This window comes from Mobula birostris, chromosome 16, assembly GCF_030028105.1.
Source record: "Mobula birostris isolate sMobBir1 chromosome 16, sMobBir1.hap1, whole genome shotgun sequence".
NCBI classification, from domain to species: domain Eukaryota; kingdom Metazoa; phylum Chordata; class Chondrichthyes; order Myliobatiformes; family Myliobatidae; genus Mobula; species Mobula birostris.
This window is the reverse complement of record NC_092385.1, coordinates 32,871,038-32,891,496: the sequence shown is the minus strand read 5'-3', so window position 1 is coordinate 32,891,496 and position 20,459 is coordinate 32,871,038. Positions and strand designations below refer to the sequence as shown.

At 42.3% G+C, this 20,459-nt stretch overlaps 1 protein-coding gene across 3 annotated transcripts in view; it reads right to left on the bottom strand.

The window, feature by feature from the left end:
- slc25a26 (solute carrier family 25 member 26) overlaps positions 1–20,459 on the bottom strand; it is a 241,053-nt gene that overhangs the window by 5,288 nt on the left and 215,306 nt on the right. For 2 of the 3 annotated variants that reach the window (XM_072280527.1, XM_072280528.1), the window contains 2 exons: positions 19,007–19,071; positions 15,854–15,927 (listed from right to left, as the gene is read on the bottom strand). In XM_072280527.1, coding sequence (XP_072136628.1) covers positions 15,854–15,927; positions 19,007–19,071 — 139 coding nt within the window. The remainder of the gene's footprint in view (positions 1–15,853; positions 15,928–19,006; positions 19,072–20,459) is intronic. The other variant, XM_072280530.1, reaches the window with a different exon arrangement.

Below are 20,459 nucleotides of genomic sequence, written 5' to 3'. Positions count from 1 at the left end.
GATTTGAACTTAAATGTGTTAAGCTATCCACAGTTTACTTTTAGGTTATTCCACATCATGTTACAAATTAGTTCTTCTAGTGTACTAATATGTAATATTGTGGTAGGCAGAATAATATTGATTGAAGCCTTTCAGATCCATGGTTCAGAACTATGTAGCACAGGATTCTCTGTGCAAACTCTTCCACAGCAACCCAAAATCTAATTTTATTGACTAGGCTGATCTTATTTCATTGTGATCTCTTCAAACTCAGTCACACATCCAAACTTCCCTTTAAAAATACTGCCTTTGCCTCAATGACTTATTTTCTAAAGCATTCAGAGCTCCAATAATCCTCAGTGTGAATATGTTTCTCTTAACTGGTCTCTACTCTCACAGGATTATAGAATTGTAATGGGCTCTTTTTTTTCCACCCTTCAACAGTCCTTGCTGCCCTTGCCTTTTGGGAATATGTTGGTACCAAACTCTCACTGTTTCCAAAGATATTAATGTTTTCTTTCCCAATCAAGGTCCACCCTTTCCATAACTATCTTGAAACTCACCTGTCTTGACTTGACTTTATTTCTTACATCCTTCATGTACAGGAGGAGTAAAAATCTTTGTTACGCCTCTGTCTAAATGTGCAGTGTGCAATTTATAGTAATTTATAATAAATAGTATGTACAACAGGGCAGTCAATATAACAACATGAATTAATCAGTCTGATGGCCTGGTGGAAAAAGCCTGTTGGTCCTGGCTTTATGCTGTGGTACCATTTCCTGAATGTAGCAGCTGGAACAGTTTGTGATTGGGGTGACTCGGGTCCCCCAAAGATCTTTTTTACACACCTGTCTTTGTAAGCGTCCTGAATAGTGGGAAGTTGTTGGGCTGTCTGCACTACTCGCGGCAGAGTCCTACACTTCATCTGCTGGAGCAACCTCATGTCTTCTTTTAGCTCCCCCTGATTTCCTTCCAAGTGTTCTCTTGCATTTCTTATACTCCTGAAGTACATCATTTGTTGCTGCCTGCCTATACCTGTTATGCACCACCTCCTTTTTCTTAAAGGACTCAACATCTCTTGAAAACCAAGGTTCTCTAAACCTGTTACCCTTGCCTTTTATTCTGACAGGAACATACAAAACTCTGTTCTCTCAAAATGTCACTTTTGAAGGCCTCCCACTTACCAAGTACACCTTTGCAGAAAACAATGTGTCCTAATTCCACACTTGACAGACCCTTTCTCCACAACAAGTCCACCATCTGTTCTGGCGCTCTGGTTCCTATGCCCCTTCAACTCTAGATTAAACCTCCGCCCGCCCCATCCGGCAGCAGTAGCAATCCTTCCTGCTAGGATATTAGTCCCCCTCCAGTTCAGGTGCAATGCTGTACAGGTCCCTCCTTCTCTGGAAGAGAGTCCAGTGATCCAAAAACCTGAAGCCCTCCCTCCTGCACCATCTTCATAGCCACATGTTAAACTGTATCACTGACCCATTTCTGGTGATGCTAGCATATAGCACAGGCACTGATCACAACCCTGAAGGCCTGTCCTTTAACTTAGCTCAGTCACCTCTTAATTGTTTCGTTGCTCATTATTTCTAAAAGCTGTCCTTGAAACAAAACAACTGGATGACAAGGGGTCCATTCAGCCTATCCCACCTGAAGTCCAGCCCTGTAGGGCATGTGTATATCCAAGTTCTGCTTGAATATGATAATATTCACCCAATCCACTGAGGCAGTAAGTTCCAGACTCACCTGGCTGCAGAAGTTTTTCCTTCACATAATTTCTGTTCCTTCTATCAATTTCTGGTTCTTGAACCAATCTAGGAAACATGTTCTTCCTAGTTAATATATCCATCTGCACTTTCTGACAAAAGGAACAACTATTCCTTTCCCTTTGATTTGAATGCAAAATAACATCTGCGAGGTCACTGGGTAAATGTTTCCAAACACAAGACAACGTTTAGTTAGCCTCTTAGTTTAAAAATATTCTTAATTATCTGTAAAAAACTTGTGAACAATCAAAGATGGTTAATTTTATACTTAAGTTATTAAAGAGGCTTTGAAATGCTTTTAAAATTCTTTTTTCAACTTTTTTTCACTTTTTATTTAAGTTGTTTATTTTTGGTTTAAATTTTTACATGGTCTTGATGATTTTAAATGCTTCAAGAACATTAAGTGTATCTAAATGCGTGGATTGCCTCAGCTCTGTTAAGAGGCAAGACATACACAGCTCTCATATTTTTTCCTCTGTTCTGTAGGCAAGGCATGTAATAGACACTGATTACAATCCTACTACAGCTCACAAGATGCTTCTGCCAAAGATCTCAGTCATGCTGAGTCTCTGCCAGCATAGGCATAGTCATAGTCATACTTTATTGATCCCTGGGGAAATTGGTTTTTGTTACAGTTGCACCATAAATAGTTAAATAGTAATATGTAAGTATGTAAATTATGCCAGGAACTAAGTCCATGACCAGCCTATTGGCTCAGGGTGTCTGACCCTCCAAGGGAAGAGTTGTAAAGTTTGATGGCCACAGGCAGGAATGACTTCCTATGACGCTCTGTACTGCATCTCGGTGGAATGAGTCTCTGGCTGAATGTACTCCTGTGCCCAACCAGTACATTATGTAGTGGATGGAAGACATTGTCCAAGATGGCATGCAGCCAGAGATTCTACAGTCACTTGGCAGGGGTCAGCATTGACGTGAAAACCCACTGACTACCCATCTTCAGTTCCCCCTTGCTTTCTAATTGTAAACTTGGTCACTTTGCTCATATAATGCTATTTACCACAGGTAGAAACCATACAATTCCAAAACTGCATTTGGACCCTTTGCTGACAATGAGAATTTGGGATTTTCCCTGGGATTTTTCTTTTGCTTGCAAATTTGATAGTGTATAGGAGGAACAAGCAATTTAGGGCAATGGAGACGAGAAAATCTGCATCTATCAGCTTCCCAGCTCATTACTTCATCCCTTCCTCTCTTCCAGTTTCATCTATCACCTGCCACCTTGTTCTTCTTCTTCCCTCCCCTCCCCCCACTCTCATGCTCGAACTTCACATCTTCTATTCCAGTCCTGAAGAAGGGTCTCAGGCTGAATAGTCGGCTGTTTACTCTTTTCCACAGATGCTGCCTAGCCTGCTGAGTTCCTCCAACATTTGTGTGTGTGTTGGTTGGTTAGGTAAGGCAGCTGTTCAAAGAAAAGCAACAGATTTCTGTTGCATTTTGTTCCCAATCTGCATAATTTAAAGAACTGCAAACCAAAATACCCTTCTAACAATTGGTGACAGAGTTTTGAATCCAGCCCAATGAACTGCTAGGATAAAAATGTGAAGGGGAAAGTGCATTAATGGGGAGTACTTTCTGGTCAAAGCACAGACCCAATTGTACATTAATAAAATACCCGTACAGGTGTCCCCCGCTTTTCGAACGTTCGCTTTACGAAACCTCACTGTTACGTAAGACCTACATTAGTACCCTGTTTTCGCTTTCAGAAGGTGTTTTCACTGTTACGAAAAAAAATTCAGCGCGTGAAAAAAATCAGCACGCGATAAAAGGCAGAGCGTGCCCCGAGCAGCTGCTCTCCCCCGGATTGGGAACTGCTTTGCTTTAACATGTGCCTGTGAGCAGCCGTTTGCAAGATGAGTTCTAAGGTGTCGGAAAAGCCGGAAAGAGCTCGTTAAGGGTGTTACACTTAGTGTAAAACTAGACATAATTAAGCGTTTTGATCGTGGTGAACGAAGTAAGGACAATGTGGGTTTGACTTGTGGAAGCTGATGAACATGATGTTGAAGGGGTTTTGGCATTCTATCACCAAGAACTGACAGATGAAGAGCTGATGCAATTGGAAGAAAAAAGGATAACAATGGAAACCGAATGAGTAATGATAAAGTACAACATTAATTTTGAAAGGGTACGTCGGTTTAGGAGATATTTGCAGGATGCTTTGAGCCCTAATTAAAGAACTGTGTGATAGAAAAATGTGTGAGGCTCTGCAGTCAAGCAAGCCTTCCACGTCAGCCACAGCAGACGACAAACCTCGACCCTCGAACATCGAGGCGGGCAGTCATAGGAGAAGATGAGCTGCCTGCCCTGATCGACGATGAGATGACACCCCAGTGTCCCACCACCCCAACCCCCAGGCCACGGACAGATACCGATTCGCGGAAAATGCAACAGTAGCCGGGAAGCACACAGCACATCTTTAAGAAAAAAGCCGAAATAAACATGCTAATTAATTAGGTGCCACCTAGCACATAATTGTCGGCCCAGATCAGTGCCGATGCAATCGGCAATCACCTCTGATCTGCGCTGACATTTACATGCCGGGCAGCACCTAATTAATTAGCATATTTATTTCGGCTTTTTTCTTAAAGATGTGCTGTGTGCCTCCCGGCTACTCCTGCATGCTTTGCAGCAATGTATCAGTCGGTGGCCCGGAGGGTGGGGGCCACTGCACCACCCAGCCTGTGTCGACTCAGTCTAACACACTAGCATCAGTGTGCTCGATGTCTTCCCAATTCCGGTAAGTGATACTACACTGTACATACATTATTTCTACTTTATATCAGCTGTGTATTTTTACGTGTTATTTGGTAGATTTGGCAGCTTCATAGTTTACAGGTTACTGGAGAGCGCGTTTATGCCAACAGCGCTTGCGTGAGATTTTCGCTACAGAGATCTGTGCAGGCAATCGTTGTAGAGAAGTATTTCTACTTTATATAGGCTGTGTATTTATCATATCATTCCTGCTTTTACTATATGTTACTGTTATTTTTGGTTTTATGTGTTATTTGGCATAATTTGGTAGGTTATTTTAGGGTCTGCGAACGCTCACAAAATTTTCCCATATAAATAAACGGTAATTGTTTCTTCGCTTTACGACATTTCGGCTTACAAACTGTTTCATAGGAATGCTCTACCTTCAGATAGTGGGGGGGAAACCTGTATCTGCAATAACAATCTTGCATTTTGGACATCTATCATTTATAATAGCCCAGCTGTTGGACTTCTAAGTCCCTGACCACTTGTGTCTGATTGGCTTTGGCATCAAGTTTTCATAAAATTGTAACAAATTACAAAACAGGAATCCAACTAACATGGTAAAAAAAATTACCTTTGTGAAAGAAGAAATCAGGTCACTTCCTGTTGTTTTATGTATTGGTGACTCGGGGTAACTCATGATATAAACTGAGATGACTAAACAAGGAAATCATTTCCAACATTTTAATATCACTTTCTGGTAGCGAAATAGACAATGATGCTTCTATGCTACAATAAATAAATGTATATACAGTACATCTTTTCCATTTCTCAAATTTTTTTTCTAGGGAGTTAAACATAAATCTGTGCCTGCTATGTACTTGCTCACTCAATTAACTTGTCTAAAATGCCTTGAAACCTCTACTTCATCAACCAGTTTAGAAATATTAGGTTTGGTTCCCTCATCCAAAGCACTGGTATCTATTGTTAATAGCCGCAGCCCAACTACTGATCCCTGTGAGTCATCACCTGCCACCTGAAATAGAATCTACTTATTTCCTGTCAACCAGTTTACAATCCATATCAAATTATAACCTCTTATCTCTTGTGTTAATCTTTATACATTAACCTCCAAGAGACTTTATTGAAGGCAAACTGAAAATCCAAACACATCATATCCCTTATCTCCTCTACATTCTCGAAAAACTCCAGCAGGTATAGTAAAATTAATTACCACTTCATAAACCAGTGCAGACTTTATCCAATTACAATGATATCTTCTTAACACTTGTTCTGTTTTCACATACTTTAGCATTTTCCTTATTGCTGATACAGTGGCATGCAAAAGTTTGGGCACCCCGGTCAAAATTTCTGTTACTGTGAATAGCTAAGCAAGTAAAAGATGACCTGATTTCCAAAAGGCATAAAGTTAAAGATGATGCATTTCTTTAATATTTGAGCAAGAAAACTTTATTATTTCCATCTTTTACAGTTTCAAAATAACAAAAAAGGAAAAGTGCCTGAAGCAAAAGTTTGGGTACCCTGCATGGTCAGTATTTAGTAACACCCCCTTTGGCAAGTATCACAGCTTATAAATGCTTTCTGTAGCCAGCTAAGAGTCTTTCAATTCTTGTTTGGGGGATTTTCACCCATTCTTCCTTGCAAAAGGCTTCTAGTTCTGTGAGATTCTTGGGCCATCTTACATGCACTGCTCTTTTGAGGTCTATCCACAGATTCTCGATGATGCACTGTGAGGGTAATGGCAAAACCTTCAGCTTGTGCCTCTCGATGTAGTCCATTGTGGATTTTGAGGTGTGTTTAGGTTCATTATCCTGTTGTAGAAGCCATCCTCTTTTCACCTTCGGCATTTTTACAGACGGCGTGATGTTTGCTTCCAGAATTTGCTGGTATTTAATTGAATTCATTCTTCCTTCTTCCAGTAAATGTTCCCCGTGAAACTGGCCAAAAAGTTCTATTCAAAAGGTTCAAAGGAACTTCTAAACAAGCCTGATGCATTTTGGAAACAAGTCCTGTGGACTGATGAAGTTAAAATAGAACTTTTTGGCTGCAAATAGCAAAGGTATGTTTGGAGAAAAAAGGGTACAGAATTTCATGAAAAGAACCCCTCACCAACTGTTAAGCTCGGGGGTGGATTCATCATGCTTTGGGCTTGTGTTGCAGCCAGTGGCACGGGGAACATTTACTGGTAGAGGAAAGAATGAATTTAATTAAATACCAGCAAATTCTGGAAGCAAACATCACACCGTCTGTAAAAAAAAGTTGAAGATGAAAAGAGGATAGCTTCTACAACAGGATAATGAACCTAAACGCAGCTCAAAATCTACAATGGACTACCTCAAGAGGCGTAAGCTGAAGATTTTGTCATGGCCCTCACAGTCCCCTGACCTAAACATCATCGAGAATCTGTGGATAGACCTCAAAAGAGCAGTGCATGCAAGACGGCTCAAGAATCTCACACAACTAGAAGCCTTTTGCAAGGAAGAATGGGCGAAAATTCCTCAAACAAGAACTGAAAGACTCTTAGCTGGCTACAAAAAGCATTTACAAGCTGTGATACTTGCCAAAAGGGGTGTTACTAAGTACTGCCGTGCAGGGTGCCCAAACCTTTGCTTCAGGCCCTTTACCTTTTTCGTTATTTTGAAACTGTAAAAGATGGAAATAAAAAAAAATTCTTGCTTAAAATATTAAAGAAATGTGTCATCTTTAACTTTATGCCTTTTGGAAATCAGGTCATCTTTTACTCGCTTAGCTATTCACAGTAACAGAAATTTTGACCAGGGGTGCTCAAACTTTTGCATGCCACTGTAGATTCTTTTAAGATTGTTACAGACAGGGATGGTAGAGTGCAGAAGCTCCTGTACCTATGAAATGCTCCCAGTGGCGTGCATCTGAAATAATAAGTATACTGTTTTGGATACTGTTGAGGGGAATGGCCTACCAATGGATTGGGTCCCTGACATTCTGAAGGGGGAAGGTGAACAGACAGAAGTGTCGATACATATTGAAACCAATGAGATAGGTAGGAAAAGCGAGAATTTAGGGAGCTAGGTAGAAAGTTGAAAAGCAGGACCTCCAGGATAGCAATCTCTGGATTGCTGCCTGTGCCACATGTCACTGAGGATAAGAATAGAAACTGGTGCAGTGAGGTGGGGTGGGGTCAGATTTCTGGATCTTTGAGATCTCTTCTAGGGAAGGTATGACCTATACAAAAGGAATGAGTTACACCTGAACCTGAGGGGAACCAATATTGCTGCAGGCAGTTTGGTGAGGGTTGAAACTTGGCAGGGGAATGGGAACTGAAGTGATAAGGTCAAGACAGTTGATTGACTGTTGGTTGACAAGTAGAGGCAGTGTGTTGAGAGACTGTTAGGAAGGGCAAGCAGATGATAGGGCAAAATTGTAGTCAGTGAGATGAGTTGTAGTGTAAAATTGAAAAGGGTGACGGATATGGGAATGAATGTGTTATATTTGAATGCACACAGTAAATGGAATAAAGTAGATCCTGTAGTGCAGTTAAAGATGGGCAGGTATGACTTTGTGGGCATCACTGAGTTGTGGTGGAAAGAAGATTATAGTTGTGAGCTTAACATCCAAGGATGCACATTGTATCGAAAGAACAGGCAGGTTGGTGTGGCTCTGTTGGTAAAAAGTGAAATCAAATCCTTAGAAAGAAGTGAAATAGTATCGGAGGAATAATAATCCTTGTGGGTAGAATTAAGAAACTGTAAGGGTAGAAAGACCCTGACTGGAGTATATACAGGCCTTTGAACAGTAGCCAGGATGTGGTCTACAAAAAGATAGAAAAGGCATGTCACAAGGGCAATTTTACAACAACACGAGGGATTTCAACAGCAGATAGATTGGGAAAATTAGGTTGGCGCTGGATCTCAAAAGAGAGTGTTTGTAGAATGCCTACAAGATAGTTTTTTAGAGCAGCTTTAGATGACTTTTTAGAAAAGTCACGAGCAATATGGCCAAACTGTCCCGGGCCATTAGAGAGGCAAAGCATGCACATGCCCAGCGAATCCACAGTCACTTCCAGGACAGCAGTGACACCCGGTGCATGTGGAAGGACATTCAGGACATCACCAACTACAAGACAACACCACCTGCTTGTGCTGGTGATGCCCTCCCTCCCAGATGCGTTGAATAACTTCTACACTCGTTTTGAGGCGGAAAATGACATGGCGGCGAGGAAGACCACCTCTGCCCCAAACGACCAGGTGCTGTTTCTTACCGTGGCCGATGTGAGGAGAACCCTGTGCAGGGTCAACCCACGGAAGGCTGCTGGACCAGACAATATTCCTGGCAGAGTGCTTAGAGGATGTGTAGACCAGCTAGCTGAGATTCTCAGTGACATCTTCAACATCTCCCTGAGCAGCGCCGTCATTCCTATGTGCTTCAAGGCCGCCACCATCGTCTCCGTGCTGAAGAAGTCTTCAGTGTCCTGCCTCAATGACTACCATCCCGTCGCACTCCCATCCATCATCATGAAGTGTTTCGAGAGGCTCGTCATGAGGCACATCAAGACCCTGCTGCCCCCCTCACTGGACTCCCTGCAGTTCGCGTACCGTCCCAACCGTTCAACAGATGATGCCATTGCCATCACTCTCCACCTGGCCCTAACCCACTTGGACAAAAAAGACACGTACATTCGAATGCTGTTCATAGACCTCAGTTCAGCATTCAACACAATCATTCCTCAGAAACTGATTGTAAAGCTGAGCCTACTGGGCCTGAACACCTATCTCTGCAACTGGATCCTAGACTTCCTGACTGGGAGACCTCAGTCAGTCCGGACTGGAAGCAGCATCTCCAACACCATCACACTGAGCATGGGGCCCTCCAGGGCTGTGTGCTCAGTCCACTGCTGTTCATTCTGCTGACCCACGACTGTGCTGCAACACAGAGCTCGAACCACATCATCAAGTTCGCCGATGACACGACCGTGGTGGGTCTCATCAGCAAGAACGATGAGTCAGTATACAGAGAGGAGGTGCAGCGGCTAACGGACTGGTGCAGAGCCAACAACCTGTCTCTGAATGTGAATAAAACAAAAGAGATGATTGTTGACTTCAGGAGGACACGGAGCGACCACTCTCCGCTGAACATAAATGACTCCTCCATAGAGATCGTTAAGAGCACCAAATTTCTTGGTGTTCACCTGGCAGAGAATCTCACGTGGTCCCTCAACACCAGCTCCATAGCAAAGAAAGTCCAGCAGCGTCTCTACTTTCTGCGGAGGCTGAGAAAGGTCCATCTCCCACCCCCCATCCTGACCATATTCTAGAGAGATTGTATTGAGAGCATCCTGAGCAGCTGCATCACTGCCTGGTTCGGAAATTGCACCATCTTGGATCATGAGACCCTGCAGCGGATAGTGAGGTCAGCTGAGAAGATCATCGGGGTCTCTCTTCCCGCCACACGCTGCATCCGTAAAGCAAACAGCATTATGAAGGACCCCACGCACCCCTCATACAAACTCTTCTCCCTCTTGCCATCTGGCAAAAGGCACCAAAGTATTTGGGGTCTCACCATCAGACTATGTAACAGTTTTTTCCTCCAAGTCATCAGAGTCCTCAATACCCAGAGCCTGGACTGACACCAACCTACTGCCCTCTACTGTGCATATTGTCATTTATTATTTATTGTAATGCCTGCACTGTTTTGTGCACTTTATGCAGTCCTGGGTAGGTCTGTAGTCCAGTGTAGTTTTGTGTTGTTTTACATAGTTCAGTGTAGTTTTTGTATTGTTCGTGTAGCACAATGGTCCTGAAAAACATTGTCTCGTTTTTACTGTGTACTGTACCAGCAGTGATGGTCGAAATGGCAATAAAAAGTGACTTGACTTGACTTGAATATGGCCAGAAGTTTGGGAATGCCAGGGGCAGAAGCAAGTGCAGTTGCTATTATCAAGGAGAAAGGTACTTGGGAAACTGAAAGGTCTGAAAGTAGATAAGTCACCTGGACCAGATGGACTACACCACAGGGTTCTGAAAGAGGTGGCTGAAGAGATTGTGGAGACAGTAGTAATGATCTTTCAAGAATCACTAGCCTCTGGAATGGTTCCGGAGGACTGGAAAATTGTTAATGTTACTCAACTCTTCAAGAGGGAGGGACGCAGAAGAAAGCATATTATGGGCCAGTTACTCTAACCTCAATAGTTGGGAAGATATTGGAGTTGATTGTTAAGGATGTGGTTTCAGGGAACTTGGAGGCACATGGTAAAACAGGCCAAAGTCAGCATGGTTTCCTTAAAGGAAAAACTTGATTGACAAATCTGTTAGAATGCTTCAAGGAAATAACAAGTAAGATGGACAAAGGAGAGTCAGTGGATGTTGATGTACTTGGATTTTCAGACGGCCTTTGATAAGATGCCACACGTGAGGCTGTTTAACTAGATAAGAACCCATGGTATTACAGGAAAGATACAAGCATGGATAGAGCATTGGCTGATTGGCAGAAGGCAAAAGAGTGGGAATAAAGGGATTGGCTGCCTGTAACTAGTGGTGTTCCGCAGTTGTAGGTGTTGGGACCGCTTCTTTTTACATTGTACTTGGACGATGGAATTCATAGCTTCGTGGCCCAGCCTGCAGATGATACGAAGATAGACGGAGGGGCAGGTAGTGTTCAAGAAACAGGGAGACAGCAGAAGGACTTAGACAGATTAGAGGAATGGGCAAAATGTGGCAAATGGAAAACAGTGTCGGGAAGTGTATGGTCATGCATTTTGGCAGAAAGAATAAAAGCATATACCATTTTCTAAACGGGGAAAAAAAATTCAAAAATCCTAAGAGCAAAGGGACTTGGGAGTCCTTGTGTAGGATTCCTGAAAGGTTAATTTGCAGGTTAAGTCTATGATGAGGAAGGCAAGTGCAATGTTAACATTCATTTTGAGAGGACTAGAATATAAAAAGCAAGAATGTAATGCTGAGGTTTAATAAGGCACTACTAGTAAGGTCTCACCTGGAGTATTATGAGCAGTTCTGTGCCCCTTATTTAAGAAAGCATGTGCTGACATTGGAGAGGGTTCAGAGGAGGTTCACAAGAACGATTCTGGGAATGAAAGGCTTATCATGTGAGGAATGATTGATAGCCCTGGGCCTTTACTCAGTGGAATTTAGAGGAACAAAGGAGGGATCTCATTGAAACCCATCGAATATTGAAAGGCTCAGACAGACTGGATCTGAAGAGCATATTTCCTGTGGTAGGGAGTCTAGGTCCAGAGGGCACAGTCTCAGAGTAGAGGGACATCCATTTAGAACAGATAGGAGGAAGATTGCCTTTAGCCAGAGGGTGGTGAATCTGTGGAATTCATTGCACAGGTGGCTGTGGAAGCCAGGTCACTGAGTGTATTTCAGGTGGAGGTTGATAAATTCTTGATTAATCAGAGCACGAAAGGTTACGGGAAGAAGCCAGGAGAATGAGGAGAAGGCAGAAAAATGAGGTACGAAGGTAAACTAGCCAAGAACATAAAGGAGGATAGTAAAAGCTTCTTTAGGTATGTGAAAAGGAAAAAATAGTTAAGACGAAAATTGGGCCCTTGAAGACAGAAACGGGTGAATATATTATAGGGAACAAGGAAATGGCAGACGAGTTGAACAGGTACTTTGGATCTGTCTTCACTAGGGAAGACACAAACAATCTCCCAGATATAATAGTGGCCAAAGGACCTAGGGTAATGGATGAACTGAAGGAAATTTATATTAGGCAGGAAATGGTGTTGGATAGACTGTTGGGTCTGAAGGCTGATAAGTCCCCGGGACCTGATGGTCTGCATCCCAGGGTACTTAAGGAGGTGGCTTTAGAAATCGTGAACGCATTGGTAATCATTTTCCAATGTTCTATAGATTCAGGATCAGTTCCTCTGGATTGGAGGGTGGCTAATGTTGTCCCTCTCTTCAAGAAGGGAAGAAGAGACAAAACAGGGAATTATAGACCGGTTAGCCTGACGTTGGTGGTGGCAAAGATGCTGGAGTCAATTATAAAAGATGAAATTACGACACATCTGCATAGCAGTAACAGAATCAGTCCGAGTCAGCATGGATTTACGAAGGGGAAATCGTGCTTGACTAATCTTCAGGAATTTTTTGAGGATGTAACTATGAAAATGGACAAGGGAGAGCCAGTGGATGTAGTGTACCTGGACTTTCAGAAAGCCTTTGATAAAGTCCCACATAGGAGATTAGTGGGCAAAATTAGGGCACATGGTATTGGGGGCAGAGTACTGACATGGATTGAAAATTGGCTGGCTGACAGAAAACAAAGAGTAGCTATTAACGGGTCCCTTTCGGAATGGCAGGCAGTGACCAGTGGGGTACCACAGGGTTCAGTGCTGGGACCGCAGCTGTTTACAATATATATTAATGATTTAGATGAGGGAATTAAAAGTAACATTAGCAAATTTGCCGATGACACATGCCGGGATGGCGGGACTGTCATATGTCGAAAGGCTGGAGCGACTGGGCTTGTATACTCTGGAATTTAGAAGGCTGAGAGGGGATCTTATTGAAACATATAAGATTATTAAGGGATTAGACACGCTGGAGGCAGGAAGCATGTTCCCGCTGATGGGTGAGTCCAGAACCAGAGGCCACAGTTTAAGAATAAGGGGTAGGCCATTTAGAACGGAGTTGAGGAAAAACTTTTTCACCCAGAGAGTGGTGGATATATGGAATACTTTGCCCCAGAAGGCTGTGGAGGCCAAGTCTCTGGATGCTCTCAAGAAAGAGATGGATAGAGCTCTTAAAGATAGCGGAGTCAAAGGTTATGGGGATAAGGCAGGAAATGGATACTGATTGTGGATGATCAGCTATGATCACAGTGAATGGCGGTGCTGGCTCGAAGGGCCGAATGGCCTACTCCTGCACCTACTGTCTATTGTCTATAATGGGGTTGAGAGGGGAATGGATCAGCTATGATGTATTGGTGGAACAGACTCGATGCCTGCCTGAATGGCCTCGTTCTCCTCCCATGTCTTATAGTTTAAATAGCCTCTGACAACCAAGTTCAGCTCTTGACCTTTATGTGTAGCTTAGCTGCTAAGCTTGGCACAACAGTTCTACTGACAGACAAAGGGGCAAAGATGGGTTACTGGTGCCTTAAAACAAATCACTTTGGGCAGATGGGGCTCAAGAGCCGAGGCTGGCAGCTCATCTAGGAGAAAGAAAACTCTGATCTCAAAACTCGGTTGCCTTGCAGCTATACTCACTCATGGAGAAGGCTTCGGGAGTAAATCCCAAGGAAATATCCAGAGTTGGTTTCTCTAAGGCAGTCTGACATTGAGTTCAACATTGACTAGCAACTTCTGCAATGGCGCTGGTGCCAAACTATGTTGGTCTCTGCTGTTCCTTTGGGCTCATGGGCTGAGTGGAGAGGAGGAAGCTTGCTACATGGCAACAGATTGTTCTCTATATTCCCTTGTGGCTAAAGGGATCGGGGGTATGGAGAGAAGGCAGGTACAGGGTTCTGAGTTGGATGATCAGCCATGATCATGGCGGTGCAGGCTCAAATGGCCGAATGGCCTACTCCTGCACCTATTTTCTATGTTTCTATATCATACTGCCCTGGCTTGACTATCACGTAGACAGCTGGTTTACAACATCCATGGTCAACCCCGATGGAGGGCCTCTTCAATATTGCCGATACTTATCTGTCATGATTTAGTTCTCCTTCACTTAAATACTGGGATTATATTTATCCACCTTCTCCTATGTTCCATGATCTTTGGAAGATGAGCATTAACACACCCAGGGTATCCACAATGGAGTTCATGGCATGGTCTAGGTGGTACTATGGCCTTTGTATTTCACAGTGCACTGGTAATGCTAGTTTACTCTAACCCAATCAATCAGTCAACATTTATTTTAGACAACTGCATCATCCAAAGAAGATAGAGTATTTTGTGTCCTGCTGTAATAGAGTGCAAGATAGAATTTATATTGCAAAATATAACAAAACATCACTTTGCATATACTGGTTGCAACATCTTATTTTCCACTACATCTCAAGGCTTAACCACATTAATTTAATTTAAAATAATAGAAGTATAATGCCAAGGTACACATTTATGACTGTCAGCAAATGTGTCAATCTAAATATCAACCATCCAGCACCTGGAGAAATGGAACGATAGTGAGTACCCAGCTGTTGCAGGGTTAATAACTAGGTAATGCATATTCTTGCATTTTTCTACAAGCAACAACTTTTAATTAATTAAACAATGACTATTTAACTTCAATATTTTTCCATTTCTGCCCTCCAAGATCAGTGTCTTTTCTAATTGCTATTGCTGAATCCAGGTTTTGCTTTGGACAATAAAAAGCCCAAATTGAGGCCATTCTCTTAAATACTGTGAATGACCAGTTCAGAGCCACTGTAGCTCTCTGACGTAATATCTCCCACTCTCTTTCAGGTGCCAATCAATCCCATGTTTGTTCCTGAGTTTTGCTTGTGGACTATAAAAAAAACCCTCCTAAGAGTCTTTGAAACTTCCAATAATTAATTCCAGGATCATAACAATAATAAGCATTTGTTTTCATTACTGTACTGCTAAGTTATTTTACAGCCCGAATATCAAAAAAGTAATAGATTTCTACAAGCAACTTGTACGATATTCCTAAAATCAGGAATTAATCCCTTTACAATGAAGCTTTAATTGAAAATAAGAAATATGCATCTGTTTAGAATTTGTGATCAGCTTTGGGCAAAACACAACAACATTTTACAATTAGGCAAAAAACTTTCTTTTGGCTTTTATACTCAAGGTTGAGCTATCCGGTAGTTATCCAGTGTTTGTGTGAACAAGATAACAAAAGCATATCGCCATTATGAATCTCAGTGTGGAATTCTTCCAAAGATAAGCAGGACTGAAAGAGAATGTGTAAATTAGAAGACAGAAAGCTGAATTTCTTTGCATAGAAGAGTGGAGGAGCTGGCAAATGGGACAGCAACTTGCTGCAGTTGTATTTTAATTTTGCACGGATGGTCGGCAGACTTTGCTGTCAAGTTATTGATTAATAAATTATTAGGTCAATACATTAATGCTAAATTTGGTGACTATCACATCTAAACTTCATTTATTATATTAGCTTGGACACATCACAAGTGACTTCAGACGAAATATTCTTTCTTGGACTCCAAATGCAGATTTGAACACACCTAAGGCAGTGGGGACACAATAGATTTGGGCAACACACTTTACAAATTGCTGATGTTCAAGGTCAGCACTGTGAAATATTGATGTTTGATGCAAACAAGTTCTGTTCAGCTGGGGAGGCTGGATTCTCTGCGCTTTTACATTTCTATAGGATACTAACATAATCTTGGATACTTTTGCCACACATTTGTCTAGAAAGAAAGCAGCTCACCCAGAAATCCCTTGAGTCTTCCAAATATGGCTCAGGACTGGTAGCACCTTTCCACTGGCTGTCGTAGTACCTTTCTGCATTGAATGAAAGCACAAATCAGATCTCTATTGAGAACTTTGGCAGTAAATCACTTGTCTCAGCAGCTTCCTTCTTTTAAAAGCAACTTTAATGTGAAGAGAAATCCAGCTTGTGGATCCAGGTCTGACAAGTAAAATTGTGATCGAGAACTTGTTGCCTTTGGTGAAAAAAATCAAGAAACAGAGCAAATATTATTAAGGTGAATGGCAACAAAAATAAGGAATTGATTCAGAGTACTAATATGTAATTAAGAGCAAAATGCAGGAGGACCTCAGTGGGTTAGGCAGCATCTTTAAAGGGAAGTGAACAATCTTCACCTGGAATATATAGCAATCAGTGATGCACTGCCAAAGGAGGGGAAGGAGAATTGGATAAGTACTTGAAAAGCTTAACAAAAATTGGAGGACTATGAGAAGATATAGAGAACCAGGACAACCCTGATGGGTAGGGTGGCTTCTTTCCATGCTGCGATCTTTATATTTTCAGTCCATAATTTCAAGTCTACATTCAAAAAAAACTTCTTTCCCTAAAAGCCAGATCAATTGGATGATTTAGTTAACAGTCAACCGTAACATTTTGCATAAAGTCACATTAATCTGTAAATCAATTAATACTGTCCCCTATTAAAAAGTAATGAAATTTGTGGACACCATGTAGAAAGCAAGCAGAAACATTCAGCTTAAGGATACAAACTTGTAATTGATTCATTTAAGGTCAGAGACATTTTGTAAAATTAATAAACAATGTATTGTAAGTTGCAGAACCTGGGTTTCTGTACCACCCTCTGCAATTGGATTCTTCCTAACCGGAAGACCACAATCTGTGCGGATTGGTGATAACAATCCTCCTGACGATCAACACTGGTGCACCTTAGGGCTGTGTGCTTAGGCCACTGCTCTACTCTCTGTATACACATGACTGTGTGGCGAGGCATAGCTCAAGTACCATCTATATGTTTGCGGATGATACAACCATTGTTGGTAGAGTCTCAACAGGTGACAAGAAGGCGTACAGGAGTGGAGTGGAGTGGAGGTGCTGCAGCAACAACCTGGTACTCAACGTCAGTAAGACAAAATAGCTGATTGTGGACTTCAGGAAGGGTAAGATGAATGAACAAATACCAATCCTCATAGAGGGATCAGAAGTGGAGAGAGTGAGCAGCTTCAAGTTCTAGGGTGTCAAGATCTCTGAGGATCTAACCTGGTCCCAACATATTGATGTAGTTATAAAGAAGGCAAGACAGTGGCCATACTTTATGAGGAGTTTGAACAGATTTGGCATGTCAACAAATATACTCAAAAACTTCTATAGTTGTACCGTTGAGAGCATTTTAACACGCTGCATCCCTGTCTGGTATTGGGGTGGGGGGGGGGGGCGGGGTTTCTACTGCACAAGACTGAAAGAAGCTGCAGAAGGTTGTAAATCTAGTCAGCTCCATCTTGGACACTGGCCTACAAAGTACCCAGGACATCTTTAGGGAGCGGTGTCTCAGAAAGGCAGCATCCATCATTAAGGGACCTCGAGTACCCAGGGCCTGCCCTTTTCTCACTGTTACCATCAGGTTGGAGGTACAGAAGCCTAAAGGCACACACACTCAGTGATTCTGGAACAGTTTCTTCCCCTCTGCCATCCGATTCCTAAATGGACACTGAACCTTTGGACACTACCTCTTTTTTTTTAATATACAGTATTTCTGTTTTTGCACGTTTTTTAAAAACTCTATTCAATATATGTAATTGATTTACTTGTTTACTTATTATTTTTTTATTTTATTTCTTCTTATTATTTTTTCTCTGCTAGATTATGCATTGCATTGAACTGCTGCTAAGTTAACAAATTTCACGTCACATGCCAGCGATAATAAACCTGATTCTGGTTCTAATTGCTATATACAGGGTGTCATGGTAGCGTACTGGTTAGCACAATGTCATTACAGCTTGGGGCGTTGGAGTTCAGAGTTCAATTCTGGTGTCCTCCGTAAGAAAGTTTGTACGTTCTTTCTGTGTGCTCCAGTTTCCTTCCACAGTTCAAAGACATACCGGTTAGTAGGTTAATTGGTCACTCCAAATTGTCCTGTGATTGGGCTAGGGTCTTAAATCAGTGGGTTGCTGGATAGCGTAGCTTGGTGAGCTAGAACAGTGGTCCCCAACCACAGGGCCGCAAAGCATATGCTCCTGGGCCGCGAGGAAACGATATGATTTGGCGATATGTAACAATATGAGTCAGCAGCACCTTTCCTCATTCCCTGTCACGCACTGTTGAACTTGAACGCACGCGAGGTCATCAGTGACCCAAGACGCAAATGTCTCAAGACGTGGAAAGGAATGGGTCCGTGACCCATTTGTGAATGTCCCCGCTGAATCATCGCTGTCAGCGCGGGAAGAAGATCAACTCCCCGAGCTTGCAAATGATGGTGGACTGAAAAGTATGTTTGACATAACATCTCTGCCAGCATTCTGGATCAAAGTCAAGGCTGAATATCCTGAGATAGCCACAAAAGCACTGAAAATGTTGCTTCCATTTCCAACATCATATCGCTGTGAAGCAGAGTTTTCTGCAATGAATACTAAATTGCAGAATAGACTGGACATAAGGAACCCCCTTCTAGTATCGCTGTCTCCCATCACCCCTCGATGGGACTGTCTTGTTGCAGGAAAACAAGCCCAGGGCTCCCACTGATTGAGCGATATTGGTGTGTTGCAATGACTTTATATGTTCATATGAGGGAAAATGAGCGCTGTGTGTCTAATATTAAATTTGTTAGATAAACCCTTTTAGAAGTGAAATTGAGTGTATTAGCCACTTAGAAGTGACTTATCGTTGATTTATTACCTATATTCTGGTTTTGATTAACACCACCCCCACCTCCACCACCGGTCGGCCAGTCCGCAAATATTGTTAATATTAAACCAGTCCTCGGTGCAAAAAAGGTTGGGGACCCCTGATCTGGAAGGGCCTGTTCCACAATGCATCTCTAAATAAATAATTCACAAGACCTATTTAAAAGGTGAATATCCAGCAAAGTAGTGCACAACACCCTTCTGTCCCTCCTGCAGTATTAGTATAAAAACATACCTTTGCTAACATGATTCTTGTTTTTACCAAATCAAGAGGTGTGGTGACTGCAGCTGCAAAGCCACCTGGAAAGAAACAGGTTAATCATAAGCCAACGTGTCAAAAACTATTGTACAATTATATCTTGACGTTAATGCCCATTTGCAAAACCTATAAACAAAACATTGCTGCCGCCCTAATTTCTACACAAGAATCTTTTGTTCAATTTGCCCAGACAATTTATAACTTCAGATAACTTGGCAGAACCTGGCAACCGCAATCAAAAGGAGGAACAATGCCAATCAAGATTGGGAATTTAAGTTTCCGACTTGAGAGTCCAGTGATCCAACAAAGAACACATGAGACCAGTCAGCACTGGATTCTTGTTACACTGCTGTGTGAACCACGGCAACAATACAGTTATATACAATAAACCTTAGGAATTTCAGTGCATACTTAAGAGAGTGAATGATGCCCCGGGCATCAGATTCAAGTCACTGGTCTGTGGGTGATGGTGATCAGAATACTGAATGTGTGTGGGGTGGGATGCAGCTGGCCAGAGAACTACTGGCTCAGAAGGGAAGGGAAGGGGAACTCCAACTGAAAGTATTAGGTTAATTGTCACCATTGGTGTAATTTGACAAGGAAATTATGACATTATTCCAGATTAAAGTAATTTCCCATCCATAGCGCTAGAACTCCCAGTGTGATGCATTTCAATTTTTAGGCGTGTTAGGCAGGGAGGAGGAAACTGGTGAAGGTGTATGGTAGCACCTGAGTTTTCCTTATCAAGATTAATAACTGTGTCAGGTCTATGTTATACTTATTATGATGCACATGGTCATTCAGGCCCCTAGGCCAGGCTATCTCTGAGGGAAATAATCTCATTCCGCCTTTTCTAATGGCCCCATGTCCTTGCGACTTAGTTTCTCCCATACATGCCCATCATTCCCTTCTAATTCGCCTTGCTGTTAACCTGCATTAAGATGCATTTTATAGTGTCACCACATTTACGTTACCAGCACATCTCTGGAATGTGAGAGGAAACAGGAGCACGTGGACGAAACTTGTGGTAGTCAGCATGGAACATGCGGTCTTTGCACAAACAGAACCCTAGATCAGGATCAGCTCTGTGCTCTTGAAGTTGTAAAGGAACCTGCGCTCTTCACTCCAGTACCTCCACAAAAATATATTCCTAAAGCACCCGCCCCCATCTCTACACACAGTTCAACATTAATTTAGCTGCAAGAATGATCCCACCACTCATGCTTTCCAGAATTGCTGCCATCTGATCTTTGATTCAAATGCTTACATAGAAACATAGAAAACCTACAGCACAATACGGGCCCTTCGGCCCACAAAGCTGTGCTGAGCATGTCCTTACCTGAGAAATTACCTAGGGTTACCCATAGCGCTCTATTTTTCTGAGCTCCATGTACTTATCCAGGAGTCTCTTAATAGACCCTATTGTATC